This window comes from Eptesicus fuscus, chromosome 12 (genome assembly GCF_027574615.1).
Source record: "Eptesicus fuscus isolate TK198812 chromosome 12, DD_ASM_mEF_20220401, whole genome shotgun sequence".
Lineage (NCBI taxonomy): Eukaryota > Metazoa > Chordata > Mammalia > Chiroptera > Vespertilionidae > Eptesicus > Eptesicus fuscus.
This window is the reverse complement of record NC_072484.1, coordinates 10,697,893-10,716,230: the sequence shown is the minus strand read 5'-3', so window position 1 is coordinate 10,716,230 and position 18,338 is coordinate 10,697,893. Positions and strand designations below refer to the sequence as shown.

Here is an 18,338-nt window from a genome sequence, read left to right as displayed (position 1 = left end):
TGTACATCTGGTGGGCCTGATGATGTTTAAATATGCTTGTCATTTACATATACAAATTAAGCAATCTGCTGGAAGCCTCTACTCCACTTTGGATGCAGAAGCAAGTGTCTGGCTTCCTTTGCTCTCCCAGGCTGGGTGTTCACCTCTAGGAAGCTGCTGCTCCTGGCAGCCAGGATGGTGGGCGCCAGTTCCTATGCTATAGCTAAAACCACACCCAGCACCTGGGCCTTGATATGGCCCAAGGCCTGGATATTGGTTCAGCCGGTGCCTGAAATGGAGAAACCCGTTCAGTCTCTTCCCCTGCAACTGAGCCACCGTGTGGGGCCAACCCAGCAGTGGATTCAGCATCGTGGGCACAGGTCACCCCAAATAGCCGCTCATATACCATCCTTAAGATTTTTGCCATATATTTTGCTTTTGAGTCAACCGTCATTTTTTTAAAAAACACAAATTTATTTTTAAAGGAATCTCCTATCATTGCTGTAGATGGAAAACCAGTACACCTATACTAAAAAGATAACTGAAAACCTAGCTAAGATTTTGCCAAAGGCTATGAGCCTGACGCCTGTTTCCTCTTTGTTAAAGACAAGCCAGCATTAAACTGACTTCCTCCTTGAGGCATTTAAATGGATCGAAAGAATTAAAAATTGAATTAGTTTTTTTCATTACATCCTTCAAGTATTATTTAATGCCTGTCAGTCACCAACAGTAATTGCTCCTGGGCAACATGGCTGAACTCTGTACACCTGTTTCCCCATCTGTAATCTTATAGGAGTGTTGAGACTATTATATATGATCTAGCATGTAAAGTCTCGGCATATAGAGTGCCTAGCTCACAGTATAAGCACTCAAATGCTGGCTCTTATTATTTGTCAGTTTCATGGAGAAGAAAATGTTATTAAAGAACTAAATATAGCTTGAGGGGGGGAAATTGAGCACTCAAACTTCAAAGCAGCAGGGAAGGGCGACATAAAACCACAAAGACTTTATTTAATAATGGAAGACACTTTATTTTCTTTAAATCATCTCTCAACATTTCAACCCTTGGTAGAAATCAAATGCAAAACATCTGCATTTTTAAATTAGCATATAATTAACTTTCTCACTCACAGCAACTTCATACAGTAAGACACACACCAAGGAGGAGCATGGTCAGAGCAGTTCCTGTTCCAGTCCACAAACACGGTATTTCCGTGATGATACAAATACTGGACTTTCTCTCTGAGAACAAGTTAGCCATTCCTGCTTTTGTCCACTGCATAAGTTACGTGGCATCATGGCTGGTTAAGAGTTACTGTAGTGCTGGAGTGATCTGGAAATGGAAAACTAGAAAACTAGAGCTCTCAGGAGTGGGACAGGCATTAACACTTCTGAAATGTGGAAAGGAAGAACATCAAAGATGAATGCTCCAGAAAGGGGCGGTCTTAGTAATAAAGTTAGTTGAAATTCAGCTTTACATACACATTGAATATCTACATCTGATCTACTAGATATATAAAAAAGCCATAGAAGATTTGAAAAACCTTAAAATCACTCAACTGAGTTGGAAGAACACCAGCAAATTCACAGTGGCCTCAGGATTCAGCCAGATTTAAATTTGTTCAAGAGCTGAATACCTCCTTCCACCAGAAAACCCACTGAATGTAAATTCCTATAACATTCTGTACATCACAAACATTTATGGCTAGAATATATTATTATTTCACAAGGAACCAGTTTTATTTTCAAACTCTTGCCCCACTCCTGCTCTGCACCCCAAAAGGAAAATCCAGGGGTGAGTCATTCACATGAGGAGTTTAAAGGGCCTTCGGGTTTGGAAGTGCTTAGGCTCAGCCGAGAATCTCCAGACACACCTATTGGTGGGTGCACGCCAACTCCTGCCCACTTTTAGTGCAAAGATCGCAAATGTTGCAGAGTCCTGGAAACAGGTGAAGAGAAGAGGACTGAGATGGAGGGGTGACGGAAATCCCAAATGAGTTTCCTTCTGAAGCAAGACTGAAGAAGTCTGGAGTGCAAGGTTCACACTCGGCAAGTGGCAAAGACCAGGCTGTAGATCCGCAGGTGAGGGTCCTGACTCGTCACTAGGTTATCACAGTCTGCAGGTGCACCGGCCTCCTGGCCCGCACTAACCCCGAAGTGCACACTGGAGGTAGGTGTATAGAGATTTATTGTAGGGAAGACAGTGGTTCTCCACCGACTCAGGGATACTGTCTCTGTGCCTCCTCTGCCCCCACACTCTCTGCTCTACCTTCACTGCAGTGAGTGGAGGACACATCACAGAAGGGCATGAGATACTCCCTTGGAAGACTAAAGAACCCGGGCATTTTTATAAATAGCTACATAATGTTTTAACCACTTTGAAACGCACAGCAAGTTGAATATTTATTTAAAAATAAACTTCAAAAATTACCTATTTACAGTACAGTAAGAGGGGCATGTGCAAACAACAGAAAGGGGGAGTCCTGCTGTTGAAGGTCCACACTTCAATGTGTTGGAGCAAAGTTCACAAACGCCATGGGCTGAACTGAGCTGTGGTGGCCACAGGATGACATTCAGCTAATACTGTATTTGGGGAGGGGGTGGCAAAGGGGATGAGCCATTGGAAGAGGCCCAGTGTGGCAGGAGGGCTCATTTCACAAGCCAACAGGCCTCTAGCTCACCGATCCAGGAAGTGACCTGGAGGGCCCTTCCCAGTCCAAGTTGGCTTTGTGGTGGGAACGGTAGATGTGGCAAGAATCCCAGAGATAGAAATCCTCTTTTTTATAAAAAAAAAAAAAGGGGGAGGGGGGATGGAGAGATTAGCAAAAATGAATCTGAATGGAAGTGCCACCCTCTCCCTTGTCAGGCGACAAAGCAGCCATCAGCTGAAATATGTTAGTTACTAAGTGAACTCCCACATGGTGCAGCTGACCCAGATCCCTGGCACCTACATGGTCAAGTGCAGTCCTCTGCTTCCCAGATCAATGCATTAACACTTCTTCCCCATGAAACCAGAAAGATCAGTGATGTAGCCCTTGTAGCAGGGAGGTGCAAGGCCCAGTTTATCTATACACGAGATGGGAGAACTGGGTGGACTTGTAGTTCAGCTGGTTGTTGGGCATGAACTTGTGCAGCTCACTTTTTTTGCAGCAGGGGTCATAATGGTAGGCGTTGAGGCAGGCATCACAGGAAACTTTCGAACATTGGGTGCAGGTGTTGGTGGCACCTGGGCGATTACAGAAGCCACAGCGGGAGGTGGCTGTGGTGGAGGACTTGGATTTTGAGTGGAGGTGCACCAGCTGATTCTGGCCCGCATACTTCTCCCTCAGAGATGACCCATGGGCCAGGCTGTCATGGGTGGAGGACTTGCTGGGGAAGGTGCCGGGCTTGGAGGCTGGGGGACAGGGGAGCAGGCTGCCACAGCGCTGGCAGAGGGAGGAGCTACAGGACAGGCCGCAGTTTTGGCACTTGGATAGGGTGGACTCTTTGGTGGGGGGGGAGTGCTTGTGGTAGAGAGGGTGGGCATCGTTTCTGACCAGCCACACATCCGGTCGCAGGGCATCCTGCCTCCGGTATGCAGCCCTAGGTTCTGAGTCGGTGTAGAGATCCACGTCATCCTGAGCAGAGAAGTACGTGCCACGCAGCAGGCCAAGGCCATTGCTGGGGGAGGAGGATGGAAGGTCATCAGGGCTGCCATGGGGGGAGCTGGACATGGTCAGGAGCGAGGGGGACGGGCGGATGATCTCATCCTTGAGGTCATCCCCTACCTCTGCCGCCACAGGCTCCTTCCGCAGGCTCAGTGAGGTCTTCAGGGGTGGCTTCCGGCTCTGACTCTCCCAGTAGCTGTCGTAGGCATCCACTGACCTCGAGAGTTTGGTCACACGCGGCTTGTAGTAGTCCTTGGCCCCCCGCTCGCTGGCCGACTTCTGGAGTGCCACTCGAGCCATTGAAGCAGGTAGGTGCTCCCGGGCCTCAGCCCGCCGCCGCAGGGCGCTGGAGCAGCCCCGCACATCCTCTGCGCTGCTCTTGCGCTCGTTTACCACGTCCAGCTCGGAGTAGCCTTTGTCCTTGACTTGGGAGTGGATTTCCAGCATCTGCTCACACTCCACCTTGGCCAGAAAGAGTTCAAAGGAGACCATCTTCACCTGCAGGGTCTCCACCAATTCTGTGAGCTTGTACACAGTCCCCAACTCAGGCACGTAGCCCATGTAATTCAGGATGGTTCGGATGTCATCTTCCAGTAACGTGGACTTGACATAATAAACGAAGGGGCCCGTGTAGGTCTAGAAGGAAGGGGGACAAAGAGGCAAGACTTTCTCTCTGACACACAAGGGAGACTGCCTCAAAGCGCAGCACATCCAAGTCTGAACTGGAAGCAGGAAACCACAGGAAGGGAAGGGAGTGATCCCAATAGCTTCTCACTACAGGAGGCAGAGGCTAATGCTGACCAACAACTCAGCGCCCTGGTGTGAGGGAAATGGCGCACCACTCCTATGTTAAGCATAGGGGGCAAAGCCTTCAATTAGCTTTCTACTCAGGGCACCACAGCACTACTCCCTGAGAGGAGCAGGGCAAACTCAGTGAGGAACGAGGATCAGAAGCAGGGCCAGATGAGCAATGAGAATAGTCCTTGCTGGCATTTATAAAAGGTCTGAAGAATATAGGTGGGGCAAAAGTAGGTTTTAAATTGTTCATGTGGAAAATAATAATAAATAATAATACCAGAATAAACTCTTGTGTTTCACATCCTCACAAACCTACTCTTGCCCCCCCCTCTATGTCAGACTTAAGACCCTGACTTAGTGAAAACCCTTCTGAGCCATCACACCTTCAGAATGATTCAGAATTCTCTCCCTGATTCATCCTCCTCACTCCTCTGTTACTACTGGACCTCTACAGCAGCCTCCGAAATGGTCTCCCTGCCCCACTCTTGCCCATACAGTCTACTGCCCATACACCAGCCAGAGGATTCTCTTCAAATGTAAACTGATCCTGGCACCGCCTTGCTTTTCAATCCACTTAGGATAAATCCAGGCCCTCTGCCCTGGGCCTCAAGGTTCCACACAGCCTGGGTGCTGCCTGCCTTTCTAACCTCCCAGCAGCAGATGTGAGCTGCCAGGGGTGGGACCCAGTTAAGATGACGTTAAGCAGACAGGCAAGGTGAGAAGTCCTGGGGGTCATTCTGGTTGTTATCTCAAAGGCGGTGGGAAACGGGAGTCTGCAAGCAGAGGAGGGATGTGATCAAACTGGCACAAGCCCTCGCAGGACGGACTGGAAGGGACAAGAAAGCAGAAGGGAGACCAGTGTGGAGGGCCCTACCTTAGACCTTACCTTAATGCTTCTGAATTCCTTCTTCCATGGGTAGAGAAAGAGGTTGACACCCACCGTTTCCAGCACACTGAAGGCGCAGTGCAGAGCCCGCAGGCTGGAGGAGCTCAGCGCGCGCAAGGAGCTCTCCACCACCTCATAGAATTGGATCAGCCGGAACCGATAAAAGGGATCCACCTTGTGCAGGCTGAGCAAGGTCGAGGCTGCCACCCGCAGGTACTCATCATTGCCAGGCCGCTGCTTGCTGGGGGTGGCGTCCACTTTGCCCTCATGGAACTGCACATACTTCCGAAATAAGTCATCCTTATATTTTGTATCCATTGAACTGGGCTTCCCCATCAGATCCAGGGATGAGGGGCTACCTTATCTCCTCCATGGCCTCTGGGTTAGAGGCAGGGACATGGCTAGAAGCACTAACATGTTGCCCGCCTGGACCAGCGGAGTGTTCTGGAAGGGGAAGAACGAGAAGCAGGTCATCCCTTGCAATGGTCCACATATCAGCTGTGGCTGCTGTGGCAAAACAAAACACAGAACTGGCCCAAAGTACAGTGGGCACCACCAGCCCTGGGCCCCATTTTGCTCCTTCGTTCAGCACATTTACTGAACATGTTCTACATGCTCACAGGTGAGCTCACAAATGAAAAATATTAGGGGCACATAACCTGGTTTTGTGGGGAGGAGTCATGTTAAAAAATCCTCCTGAGGCAGTGACAGACCCAAAAGATGAGGAGTGTGCCAGGCAAAGAGGTGGACGAAGGGTGTCACAGCAGAGGTGTCAGAAGGGAGAAAGGCCCTGAGCTAACACTATCAGTGCTTACTGCGTGCCAGGTACCTACCCGTACTAACACATTCTGTCTTCTCAAACAACCCTCGGAGAGAGATACTACTGTTATCCCCATCTTACAGATGTAAAAACCGAGACTTAGAGACACTAAGAAACTTGTTGAAAGTTACAAAACTATTCAGAAACAGATCTGAGATGAGAGACCTGGCAATCTGGTTCCAAAGTCCATGCCTGTAACCACCACACCCTGCTTTCCTGAGGCAGGAAGGAAAGAGCTTGGCTATGAACAGAAGCACGCCTACAGTGCGGCTGCAGCAGTAGCAGTGAGAGGAGGGGAGATGAAGCTGCAGCAAATGCAGCATCCCATTCCCCAAGGCCTCAAAAAGCACGTTAAGAATTTTGTATTTATTCCAAGAGCCCTGTGAAGCACCTGCCTAAAGAGTTCAAAGCAAGGGGAAGTAGGACATGATCCTGTTTGCAATTTTAAAAAGAGACCACGCTGGCTGCTGGCCGCTGGCCGCTGAGAGTGCTTCTATCTGCCTGTGATGGCCTGCATTCCCCTTTACCTTACGAGCAGTTACAGTTCCGCTGGGAGAGGAGAGAATGTTCTGAGCTGGGACACACACCATTTATACGCTCTTGCTGTCTGGTTGGCCACCCGTTAGTAGCACATTTACAGATCCAGCAATATTCTTGATGCCACAATGCTGGGAGCAAATTGGATTTATTGAGAGATATTGCCAGGGCCAGGGGTGGGCAATATGGCACGGGGAGACAAACAGATTCCAAAGCAAGGCTTCCTGGGAGTGAATCCTGGGTCTGCTTTTCTAGGTTACTTTGGCAAATTATTCAACCTCTCTGGGCTTCAGTTTTCTCATGTGAAAAATATAGTATCCAGAGTCCAGAGTTGGTGGGAGGATTGTATGCAATCAGTATGCTGGCTAAAAAGAAGACCTTGATAGACAAGCAGCCATTCCTGTGTCTGAAGGTACTATACCCCCCAAGATGCCAAGCTTTCTCAGGAAGTTAAGATGAGAGTGAGACAAATCTGACAGGGTAGATGTGCATTTTCACACTCACCTGCCCTGCCTGTCCTGACCACAGCTCCATGGGTGCAGGGAGCAGGGCATGTGCTTTAGAAATACCTGCTATCTGAGTGAAGGAGGCTCCTAGCGGTGGAAATGGCATTCGACCCCGACCAAGGTCAAAAGCTCTACATGGTCAGACCCCTGCTCACCTCTCATAGCAGTCTCTCCCTTCCCTCAAGTTCCACCCACATGACCTGTCTGCTCCTCAAATACAGCAAGCTCCTTTCTACCTCAGGACCTTGGCACATGTTCCTTTTGCATCTTCTTCCTCTGACTCTTCCCATAGCCGGCTCTCTCATTCAGGCTTCAGCTCAAATAGCAGCCGTCCCTGACAACCCCAGCTCAGTAACTCCCACCTTCCTAGTCCTTCTTTACCCACTCATCCTGGGATAGTCACCATCTGAAATTATCACCCTTATTTATTCATTTACTAACTTCCTCTCTTTGTCTCCCCCCATTACCCAGTAAACTCCACAAAGGCAATACATCTGTTTTGTTCACCATGTTGCCTACCACAGAGCCTGGCACTTAGTAAATGTTTGATAAAACAGGTTAAATGAACGATGCAGAGGATGTAAGCAATCATGATGCCTTTAGTTTCTTTAGCTCTCCCAAGAATCCTGGCGATCAACTGGAGAGAGAAGGAGCAGAGCTCCGTGACAGGATGTGCTCTAAGTAGCTCAGGGTTAGAAAAAGGTGGACTCAAGAATCCAAGCCTGACCTTCTGACTTGGAGCCTGAGGTGCTCCCACCACCCCATGATTCCTGAGTTCATCAAGACTTTACGAAGCACCTACCTCGTGCCAGGCCCTGGGCTGGAGGCAGTGTGGGCGGATACCAGGTGGTAGGAACAGCAGTTGAGAAGACATAGTCCTGCCCTCAATTCTAGTTGAAAGACTTTACTGTCTAGTATCAAACTATGTATGTTCTCTTGGAAAACAAAATTGTATTGCAACCTGAGAGAAGACATCACTGTCCTTGCTAACAGAAACCCACATGCATTTGTCACTTTTTATTTATCTAAGGAAAGCTTCCATCCTGCCTCTGGTCCCAAGGACTGCTTGTTGGTACCTGAGAACAATTTAAACAGAGGGACATCTAGCCTCCTAAACACTGCTGTGAGTTTTCATCCAAGAAAGTCAGCCTTGAGCCCTTAGAAGATGATTTCTTATTTTTATTTATTTTTAAAAATATTTTGATTGATTTCAGAGAGGAAGGAAGAGGGGAGAGAGATAGAAACATCAATGATGAGAGAGAATCATTGATCAGCTGCCTCCTGCACGCCCCCCACTGGGGATCTAGCCCGCAACCCAGGCATATGCCCTTGACCAGAACTGAACCCGGGACCCTTCAGTCCGCAGGCCGACGCTCTATCCACTGAGCCAAACCAGCTAGGGCTCTTATTTTTATTTTTTTTACAAAGTCAGCCACCCTCAAGCTCTGCATCTGCTGCTCTGTAATCACACCACATCCACACCCTTGTTTGTTGCTAGCAAACAATAAACAAGGGGAAGGGATCCAAATAGCCTAGTTGGTGTTCAAAATCCTAAAGTCAAGGATGAAAACCCATCTAAGAAGAATCTTGAACCAACCTAGGTAGTGAGAAAAAAGGTGAAAGACAATGACTGCTAAATGATAATTAAGGAAAGGAGAGAAGAAAACAAACAATTATTGAGGTCCTATGTGCTAAGCATTGGGCTTTCTGCTTCAACTGCATCATCACGTCTAAACCAAGTAATAATGCTATGAGGAAACCAAGACATTAAACAATCTGCCCAACAGAGCTTCAAATCAAAGCTGCATTTTATTTGAATTTGAGTTGGCCAATCCTGACGCCTGTGCTTTTTCCCATTTATCTCATTTATTGTTAAAATTAATACCATTCACCAAGCGATTAGTATATAAGGGCCCTGAAGCTCAATGTAATTCAATGAAATCCACAGGACAGCCCCAAGGTTAAAGAGGAAACTGAGGCTCAGAGAAGCCAAGTCACTTGTCCTAAGTCACAAGGCTAGCTAAGAAGTGGATCTGAGATCTGAACCTTCGTCTGATGCCAAAATCCTGGCTCAAGCTCTCAGCTGCACTGCTTTTAAGCAAAGCTGTCAGCTGGGTCTGCTGGACAGCTCTACTTGAAAGGGCTCAGCTAAGCTAGAAGGCCCTATGGCAGGGAGAGCAGAGTTGAGTTCCAAAATTCCTGTAGTAGCAAAATTCACATCTTCCCACACAGAATGTGGCTGGAAGCTCTATGATGTAAGCTCAAGGGCCAAGGGAAGAGGCTGGCCAGAGACTGGCCAGTGGTGAAGCAGCTGACATCATCCGTCCTGATTACATTTTCTGAGAATACAGGCTGCATTATAGCTGGTCATGGCAGGTGTCTTTTCCGAGCATAGAACCAGCAATTTATTTCCAACACTCTGCAAGAACCGAAAACATGCTCACTGCAAAAACAGTGTGGTTACAGACCAGACAGCACAGTGACAGAAGCTGTTAATTTCTCCAGGCAACCCAAGGACTGGAAAGCCAAGACGTGCCAGTCTGGCGGAAAAAAAAAAAAAACAGGCAATGAACATCCCTAACAAAGTCAGGCAGGTGCTCAGAGCCAAAAGGCTTGGTCAGCACTTCACTGATTTGCTTTTCAAAAGGGGCACAACCTAGGCCTCTTGTGAAAAGCAAATCAGTGAAGAGATAGATATTGCAGTCAGGGAGGCGGCGGCTTTTTAATTATTATTTTTTAAACATCACAAAGGAAAAGTTAAGCTGTTTAAAGCCCCACTGAAGGGAACCGAAATGATTCTGGGAAGCAAAGCAATAGCTTGGCTTTACCTCAGCTGGCCCATTCAAGCAGAAACATTCCCCAAGCTGCATAGGAAGGCGCCCCCTCCCTGCACAGCAGGAGCTATTTTGGTCCCAGCATTGCCCCGGTCCACAGGTTTACAGGTCTCTGGTCTAGCTTCAGCGGGCTCAGACTTCCCTCAGCCTCTAGCAGCAGCGAGGCCAGAGCAGTTCAACCCTTTCACCTCCTCACCCCACTCCTCTGCACTCGTTTCCAAGCCCGAGGCTCTGGGGACATATCCTACACAGCTTCCACTGGCTGTTAAAGACCAGAGGGTCCCCACACCCCAACCAGATTCCAGAGAAAATCAGAGACAGAGGCCTTCCCAACCTCTGAAAATAACCCCGGCGGTGCTGAAATCGGACTTCCCTGGCGGCAGCTGCCTCTCCGAGGGGCTCTGGAGGAAGCAGTGTCCCCTCCCTGCAGGGGACAGAAGCTGGCGGCGGCTATTCCCAGCCTGGTAACCTTGGAAGGCCACACCAGTGGTATAAAAAAAAAAAAAAAACCTAGACCCAAACTCGGGGCCTCCCCACGGGCCTGTGAATGAATTGACAGCAGCTATCATTTATGCGACGCCTGCTGTATGCCAGAGATGGTGCTTCACAAGCATTAGCTCATTTCATCCCTAGTACAGTCCTAACAGGCAAGCTCACTCCCAGTTAACTAATTAATTGGGCAACTGGGGCTCAGAAGATTCAGTGACTTGTCCAAGGTCACACAGTGAGTACAAACCCAAGTCAGCCGCCAAAAATTGGGCTGAGGACCACTGCGCCGTCACTGCCTCGCGGTGGAACTGGGATGTCCTCCTCCTCGGTTAGATGCCAACGAGGGGTCCTCCTGACTGCCCTGAGCCACCCATGTCTGGTCCTAGGTGTCTGCCGAGCAGTCCTTGGGGGAGCCGGGATCCAGAAGACAAGCTGGGCCCCGGGGTGCCGAAAAGGCGGGCCCGCCCGGCATTCCCGCCGTGCGTGTGGGGACCCCGCTCCCTGGACGCCGAGACGAACGCTCCCCTCCGCCTGGGAAAACCCCAGAGGCTGTTTCCGTCGCGGCCCCCGCACTTACCCCGCCACTGCCCCGAAGACGCCCGGCCGAGGGAAGCGAGAAAGAGCCACGGGCGCCGCCGGACCGGGCCGGGTGGGCTCTGGCCGCTCCAGGCGGCTGCAGGGGCTCGAGACCAGTACCCGGGGCAAGCGGCGACCCGGAAACAATCGGCCAGGAAATGACGTTCCTCGGAGGCGGGTCCGAAGGGAGGCCGGGCCGCGGCTGCGCGCTGGGCCGGGAAAGGCCGATGCCCACGGGCAACGGAGGAAGGAGCGGAAGGCAGAAGAGCGAGCACAGAAACGGCGGAATTTCACTTTAGCGACCGAAAGGCACTACCCCGGCTGGGGCCAGGACCCGGAAATAAACGGATCGGGAAGTGACGCACGCCGTCCGCCCCTGGATGGCAGCTAGCCGAGTTGTCATGGGAACCGGTGCGGAGCGGGGCGGTGGAGTCCGAGCTGCTAGCGCAGACTGAGCGACCCTCGGCCTCCGCCTCCCGGACTTGCCCCCCATGGAGATGACCCCGGCGCTGTGCTCTCGCCTGCGCCTGAGCAGAGGCTGACAGTTGGAGCCCTCGCCTCCCTCTTACAGGCGGAGATGCCCAGGCTTAAGGAAGCAAGAAGCCGGGATCGCGCGAGACTGAATCCAGCCTAGAGAGGACTGTTGATGTTACAGGCTGTCCTTGAGAGTGGGGTCCCAGCTTTGCCTTTGCCACTTACTAGCTGCCTGACCTTGGGAAAGTTACTTAACCTCCCCGCGCCTCAGTTTTTTCACCTGTAAAATGGAATTGTAATAGTACCGTCTCCTGGAATTCATGTGAGAATTGAGTTCATATATGGAAACCGCTTATTACAATAGTTGGCATAAAGATCTAAATATATTTTCTTTTTAAACCTGGTTAAGTTAAAAGAAATTACCTCTCTCTGCCCTCAGTTTCCTTAAATGGAAGTCAGCATTGGGGAAAACCAAGATATTGCTTCATTGCTTTTTGACTTTTCACCAGGCACCTGTGGTAGCGGCTTGGCCTACCTTGGCATCGATATTGGTGGCTTGTTACTTCACGGGTTTGTCTTTGCTCCCACCCACCACCTTGCGCATAAGCTCCCCGAGGACTCGGTTTTTGTGGCTCACCACTCACTGAATCCCTAGTGCTTGCAAAGTGCCTAGTACATACTCAAGACTGTTGAACATATTTGCAACTGAACCATTCATTCTATCTCTCTAACTTATCCCAGACATTTATTGAAGACTAGAGCCCACTCCATGCCAAGTTCTCTTCCTCCAACATGCTCTTGGCTCCCGCACTTCTCATGCTCTTCTACTCTCCTGGCCTCTGTGCCTCTATATGCTGTTCCCACCGTGTAAATGTCCTTCCCCTCACCTCATCCCTTCCTAGTTTTTCTGGCTTCCAGCCCCAGCTCAGTCCTCACAGCCTTTTGGAAGCTTTCCATGATTTTTCCAGGCAAAGACCAGCCTTCCTCTGGTTCCCCACAACACTGTCATCATTTTTTAAAAATATTCTTTATTGATATCAGAGAGGAAGGAGAGGGAGTGAGAGATAGAAACATCAATGATGAGAGAGAATCATTGATGAGCTGCCTCCCGCACACCCCCAACTGGGAATGGAGCCTAAAATGCTGGCATGTGACCTTACTGGGAATCAAACTGTGACTTCCTGGTTCATAGGTCCACTCTCATAGGGTGTGGTGTTTTTTAATCACTCGGGCTGGGCGGTCTTTCATCATTGATCCGTTTATTTCATCATCATTTTATCTCAGCTCTTAACCACAGTGGATTACATTTTTAAACCTGACTCCCCCACAAGATCTGTTTTCCCTGAGCTCTGAACAAGCCTGATCATGAGGTGCCCAATAGTTATTCCTTAATTGTAGGATTCTCTCTCTCTCTCTCTCTCAGCCTTGGTGTCCCCAGCTAAAGCCAGTGGGCTTGTCTCAGGAGTCAATGAAATAATACATGGGGAAGCATTTGGAGAACCAACAACCTGCTTGCTTTTCAAACAACAGGGATTACTATATCTGTTGCTGTCTGAGCATCACCCAAGGACTTTATGTACTGTACTTCAGCCTTTATCAGCTAATGTTTAAGCTCCTCTCTTAATCACCTGCAAGGTGATAGTGTTTGCAGGAATCCTAGCCTCATCCAAACTCTCTGACTTTGCAACAACTCTAAACTGTCCTTTGGAAGCTGTTGCAAGACTGCATGAGCCTGCTAATAAGTCCCTTCCAGCTCTGTGGTTCTGTGACAGTCAAAAGGGACACAGATTTTTAAGAAGGTTTTACCAGTAGGAAACCTTGGTCATTGAGACTTGGTGACATTTCACATCAGAAAAGACCCAAAGTCACTGAAGAGAGCCATGTTTCTCATATTTTAGATGGGGTTGAAGACCCGAGATTTCTTCGCTTGGTGATGTGGAATCACAGAAGTATCTTTTACAGATTTTATTACATAATGATTAGCAGATTATATAACAGTCATATGACAATGATTAAGCACCTCTGCTTCGTAAGAGCCAAAAAGAGGAATAATCTACCTACTTCTATTTTATAGGGGTGTAGTGTTTTTGAATCACAAAAGTAACACATGAATTCCAGCAATACAGGCATGTATAGGACAAAAAAGGAAAGCAATCCAATAACCAAACAATTGGTTTCCTGGAACCTACCAGAAAAACAAGTGTAAATACACAAGAGACCTGTCACTTCATTGTCTGTAATGCAAAAACATTCTAGCCCGACCAGTGTGGCTCAGTGGTAGAGTATCGACCTATGAACCAGGAGGTCAGAGTTCGATTCCCTATCAGAGCATGTGCCCAGGTTGGGAGCTCAATCCCCAGTAGGGGGTGTGCAGGAGGCAGCCGATCAATGATTCTCTGTCATCATTGATGTTTCTCTCTCTCTCCCCCGCACTTCCTCTCTGAAATCAATAAAAATATATTTTTAAACATTCCAAAAATAAAAATAAGAAAACATTCTAAATGTCCATCAGTAGGGGAATGGTGTATCTGTACTAATGATTACTATGGATCACTTTTAAAGAATTATATAACTCTGCAAGACATGCAGTGGAATGAAAAAGACATACCCTGGAATGGAAAACAAAACATCAACCAATACTAGGTATTTTTTAAGAATGTGTACATATTGGGACAATAATACAAATGTAGATCATTTGTTTTTTAAGTCCACAAATTCATATTAAGTGATTTTAATTTCTTTCTCCCGCAGTAGTCAGTTATCTCCATGAGGACATAGCTACACCTGTTTTGCTCACAATTTTATTATTACTATCTGCCCCACATGCAATAAGAGGTTCAACAGTATTTATTTCTGATGGAATTTTTCATTGATGTTAGATTTAAAGAGCATATAACTGAGCAAAACAGACACAGCCCTTGCCCTCAAGGAGAGCCAACAATAGGAACAGTCTTCTTATCAGAAAGACAATATTAATAAACTAGGAGTAGGATGAACTAAAAACCTATAATTCAAAATCAAAGGTGGTAAATGTTAGGAGAGGGGTATAGAGCTTATAGAATGGAGAGGGGACACTGGACAGGGCAAACTGGGGACAGCCACAAGGAGGAGGTAGCATTTGAGCTGGGCTTTGAGTGAGTTGGACTTGTGAAGCTCTCCAGCCTTCCTCCCAGCTGGAGGGAAGAAAGCAATCGAAACAAAGTACTGGAAATTGAAACTCAACTGTCTCCAAGCATATAAGGTAGGCATTACTAGATACTAGAGAAGGATAGTCTGATACTATATATAGAGTATCAGACATTAGTATTAACATAGTCTAACATAATATCTGGCTTACAGGGAGTCTCCAATAAATATTTTAGTGAGAAAATATGTATTACTGAACCCCTACCGTGCTCCAGCTGATTGTTGCCAATTTTCCTACTAATTGTGATCAGATATTTAGGTTTCTGAAGAGGAGCAGTACATATTTTTAAGTGAAACTTCTCAATTACAAACCCCCTGTGTAAATACACTTCCTAGTTCCACCTGCTGAGAGAGCCCACAAGAAGCGACACCCCTATAGCAACAATCACCCAGATCTTGCTTTCTAAATACTGTTCTCCACTAAAAGGAACCAAGGCTCCATGGAGAAATGACATTCTCAGGGTTCAGGCAGGAAATTGCAATGTGTACCTGGAACATCTTATTGAGACAGAAAGTAAGGATATGCTAAAAGAGTAATGGGACATGTTAAAAGGACACAAAAGCCAGGTTGGAGGAGTTCCTTTTGGTCAAATCTGGGACAATTGGAACATCAAAATAAATAATGACAGTAACAGACTGTAAGGCTTTAGTGGGAGGGGAAAAGAAACCATGATCCCATACTGATACCAAACATAAAATACTGTGTTTGCCCCAGGGCTATGTGGCCCTGGGTGCCAGGTCTGACCCCCGCACTCTAGTAAGGATGGATAAGGAACAAGTCGTTCATCTGGTTAGAAAAATGAGTGCACAGGGCGAGCTGGGAAATTGGAGTGATGGGATATCAGCCTAGTCTCTGAGGATCTCAAATGTCAGGTAGAGTTGCTTTGTCTCTGTGGGCACCTGGGAGCCACTGAAGGTCTATGAGCAAGAAAGATGGTGATCACAGCCCTTGCTCTCTAGACCAGGTGTTTGGTGCTGGGAGGCAACAGAGTATGGTGAATAAGAAATCAGCATTTAAGGTCCCCAGCAACATGGCACAGAAATGACCCTACAACCAGTAGACCGCCGAGACCGGTTTGGCTCAGTGGATAGAGCGTCGGCCTGCGGACTGAATGGTCCCAGGTTCGATTCCGGTCATGGGCATGTACCTTGGTTGCGGCCACATCCCCGGTGGGGGGTGTGCAGGAGGCAGCTGGTCGATGTTTCTCTCTCATCGATGTTTCTAGCTCTCTGTCCCTCTCCCTTCCTCTCTGTAAAGAATCAATAAAATATATTTTAAATAAATAAATAAATAAATAAATAAATAAATAAATAAAACCAGTAGACCTGGGTTCAAGTATAGCATTTAGTAGCCCTATTGAGATAGGCTCGTAAGCCAGGACAAGTGGAATAGGGAAATGGAGACAGATAGTTCAACAAGAAGTTTGCAGCCATCTAGTAAATGCTATCTTCCCTAAACCAAGGACACTGATTTAGTCCAGCCAGTGTAGCTCAGTGGTTGAGCACCGACCTATGAACCAGGAGGTCATGGTTTGATTCCTGGTCAGGGCATATGCCCAGGGTGTAGGCTCAATCCCCAGCAGAGGCATGCAGGAGGCAGCCAATCAATGATTCTCTTTAATCTCTGATGTTTCTATCTTTCTCTTCCTTCCCCTTCCTCTCTCTGGAATCAATTTTTAAAAATATATTTAAGAATTACCATATGACCTAGCAATTCTACTCCTAGGTATCTACCCAAAATAATTAAAATTGGGGGCTTGAACAGAACATTGTGCACCAACATTCATAGCAGCATTATTCACAATAGCCAAAAGGTGGAAACAATGTAAGTATCCATAAACAGATGAATGGATACACAAAATGTGGTATACCCATACACTGGAAGACTATTCATCCATTAAAAGGAATGAAGTTCTGATATATGTTACCACATGCATAAACATTGAAAAACATTATGCTATGTGAAAGAAGACAGTCATGAAAGTACAAATATTGTATCATTCTACTTACATGAAATGTCTATAATTGGAAAATTTAAAGAGACACAAAGTAAATTGGAAGTTACCAGGGACTAGGGAGAGGGGAGAATGAAGACATTACTTAATGGGTATAGAGTTTCTGTTTGGGGTGATGAAAAAATTTTGGAAACAGATAGTGATGCCAAAACCGGTTTGGCTCAGTGGATAGAGCGTCGGCCTGCGGACTCAAAGGTCCCGGGTTCGATTCCGGTCAAGGGAATGTACTTTGGTTGCGGGCACATCCCCAGTAGGGGGTGTGCAAGAGGCAGTTGATGGATGTTTCTCTCTCATTGATGTTTCTAACTCTCTATCCCTCTCTCTTCCTCTCTGTAAAAAATCAATAAAATATATTATTAAAAAAAAACAGATAGTGATGATGATTGCCTGATATTGTCAATGTAATCAACACTACTGACTTATACACTTTTAAATGGTCAAAATGGCAAATCACATATATCCATATAGATATATCTATATGAATATGTATATATCCACAATAAAAAACTTTTTGATCTTTGTACTATAGTTTTGTATGAGAATTTCTCTCCTTTTAGGAAATATACACTGAAATATTTATAAGTAAAGGTGCATCATGTCTACAAACGTTTTATGAAAAAGAGCATATCTATATATATATAAAAGGCTAAGTGACCATCCAACCGGGAGCCATGACATGCAATGGCCACCAGGGGGCAGATGCTCAACACTGGAGCTGCTGATCTGCAGTGACTTGGCAGCGGCAGTTCTCAGGTGACGCACCCCAGAACCAAAGAGGAGGGAGCCCGTTTCCTGGGTGTGTCACCTGAGAACCACCCTCTCACAATCTGGGACCCCTCGGGGCATGTCGGAGAGCTGGTTTCAGCCCAATCCCCACAGGCCAGGCCGAGGGACCCCACCTGCTGGCAAGACCCTGCTCACTCTGCAGATGCCCTTGGAGTCACAGCACTGGCCTGTCTCGCCCAATCCTGCCCCGCCAGCCACCTTCTAATTAATTTCCTTTCAATGTGCATAAATCCGTACACACATACATACCAAAGGCCCAGTGCATGAAATTTCTGCACTCGGGGTGGTCCTTCAGCCTGGCCTGTGCCCTCTTGCAATCTGGGAGCCCTCAGGGGATGTCTGACTGACAGATCCTGTGGGGAGTGGGCCTAAGCCGTCAGTCGGACATCCTTAGCACTGCCGCGGAGGCGGGAGAGGTTCCTGCCACCACCACTGCACTTGCCAGCCTGAGCCCTGCTCAGGGCTTCTGGCTGAGCAGGGCTTCTCCTGTGGGAGCGCACTGACCACCAGGGGGCAGCTCCTGCATTGAGCGTCTGCCCCCCCAGTGGTCAGTGCATGTTATAGCGAGTGGTTAAGCGGCCTTAGCATATCATTAGCATATTATGCTTTGATTGGTTGAACGGCCGACTGGACAACCAGACGCTTAGTATACGAGGCTTTTATTATATAGGATAGAGAGAGAGAGAAAAAGTTGGGGAATCTGGTTGAAGGGGTTTCTGGGAGTTCTTTAAAACATTTTTTCAACTTTTCTGTAAGTCTAAAATTATTTCAAAATAAAAACTTACAAAAATAATGGCCTAAATAC

General features: G+C 47.5%; 1 protein-coding gene across 1 annotated transcript; it reads right to left on the bottom strand.

Moving 5' to 3' along the window:
- Window positions 1-2,369: 2,369 nt before the first annotated feature.
- Window positions 2,370-11,202, bottom strand: SPATA2 (spermatogenesis associated 2). The gene is made up of 3 exons (XM_008141167.3): window positions 11,074-11,202; window positions 5,311-5,754; window positions 2,370-4,262 (listed from the first exon to the last, which is right to left on the bottom strand). Exons 2-3 carry the CDS (start codon window positions 5,644-5,646, stop codon window positions 3,042-3,044), a joined length of 1,557 nt encoding a protein of 518 aa, XP_008139389.1. The 5' UTR covers window positions 5,647-5,754; window positions 11,074-11,202; the 3' UTR covers window positions 2,370-3,041.
- Between the last annotated feature and the right edge of the window lie 7,136 nt (window positions 11,203-18,338).

Coding starts and splice junctions, on each gene's coding strand:
- SPATA2 (XM_008141167.3), bottom strand. CDS start 5,646: ATGGGGAAGCCCAGTTCAATGGATACAAAATATAAGGATGACTTATTT. Junction 4,263..5,310: donor AGGAATTCAGAAGCATTAAG/GTAAGGTCTAAG, acceptor CCTTCCTTCTAG/ACCTACACGGGCCCCTTCGT.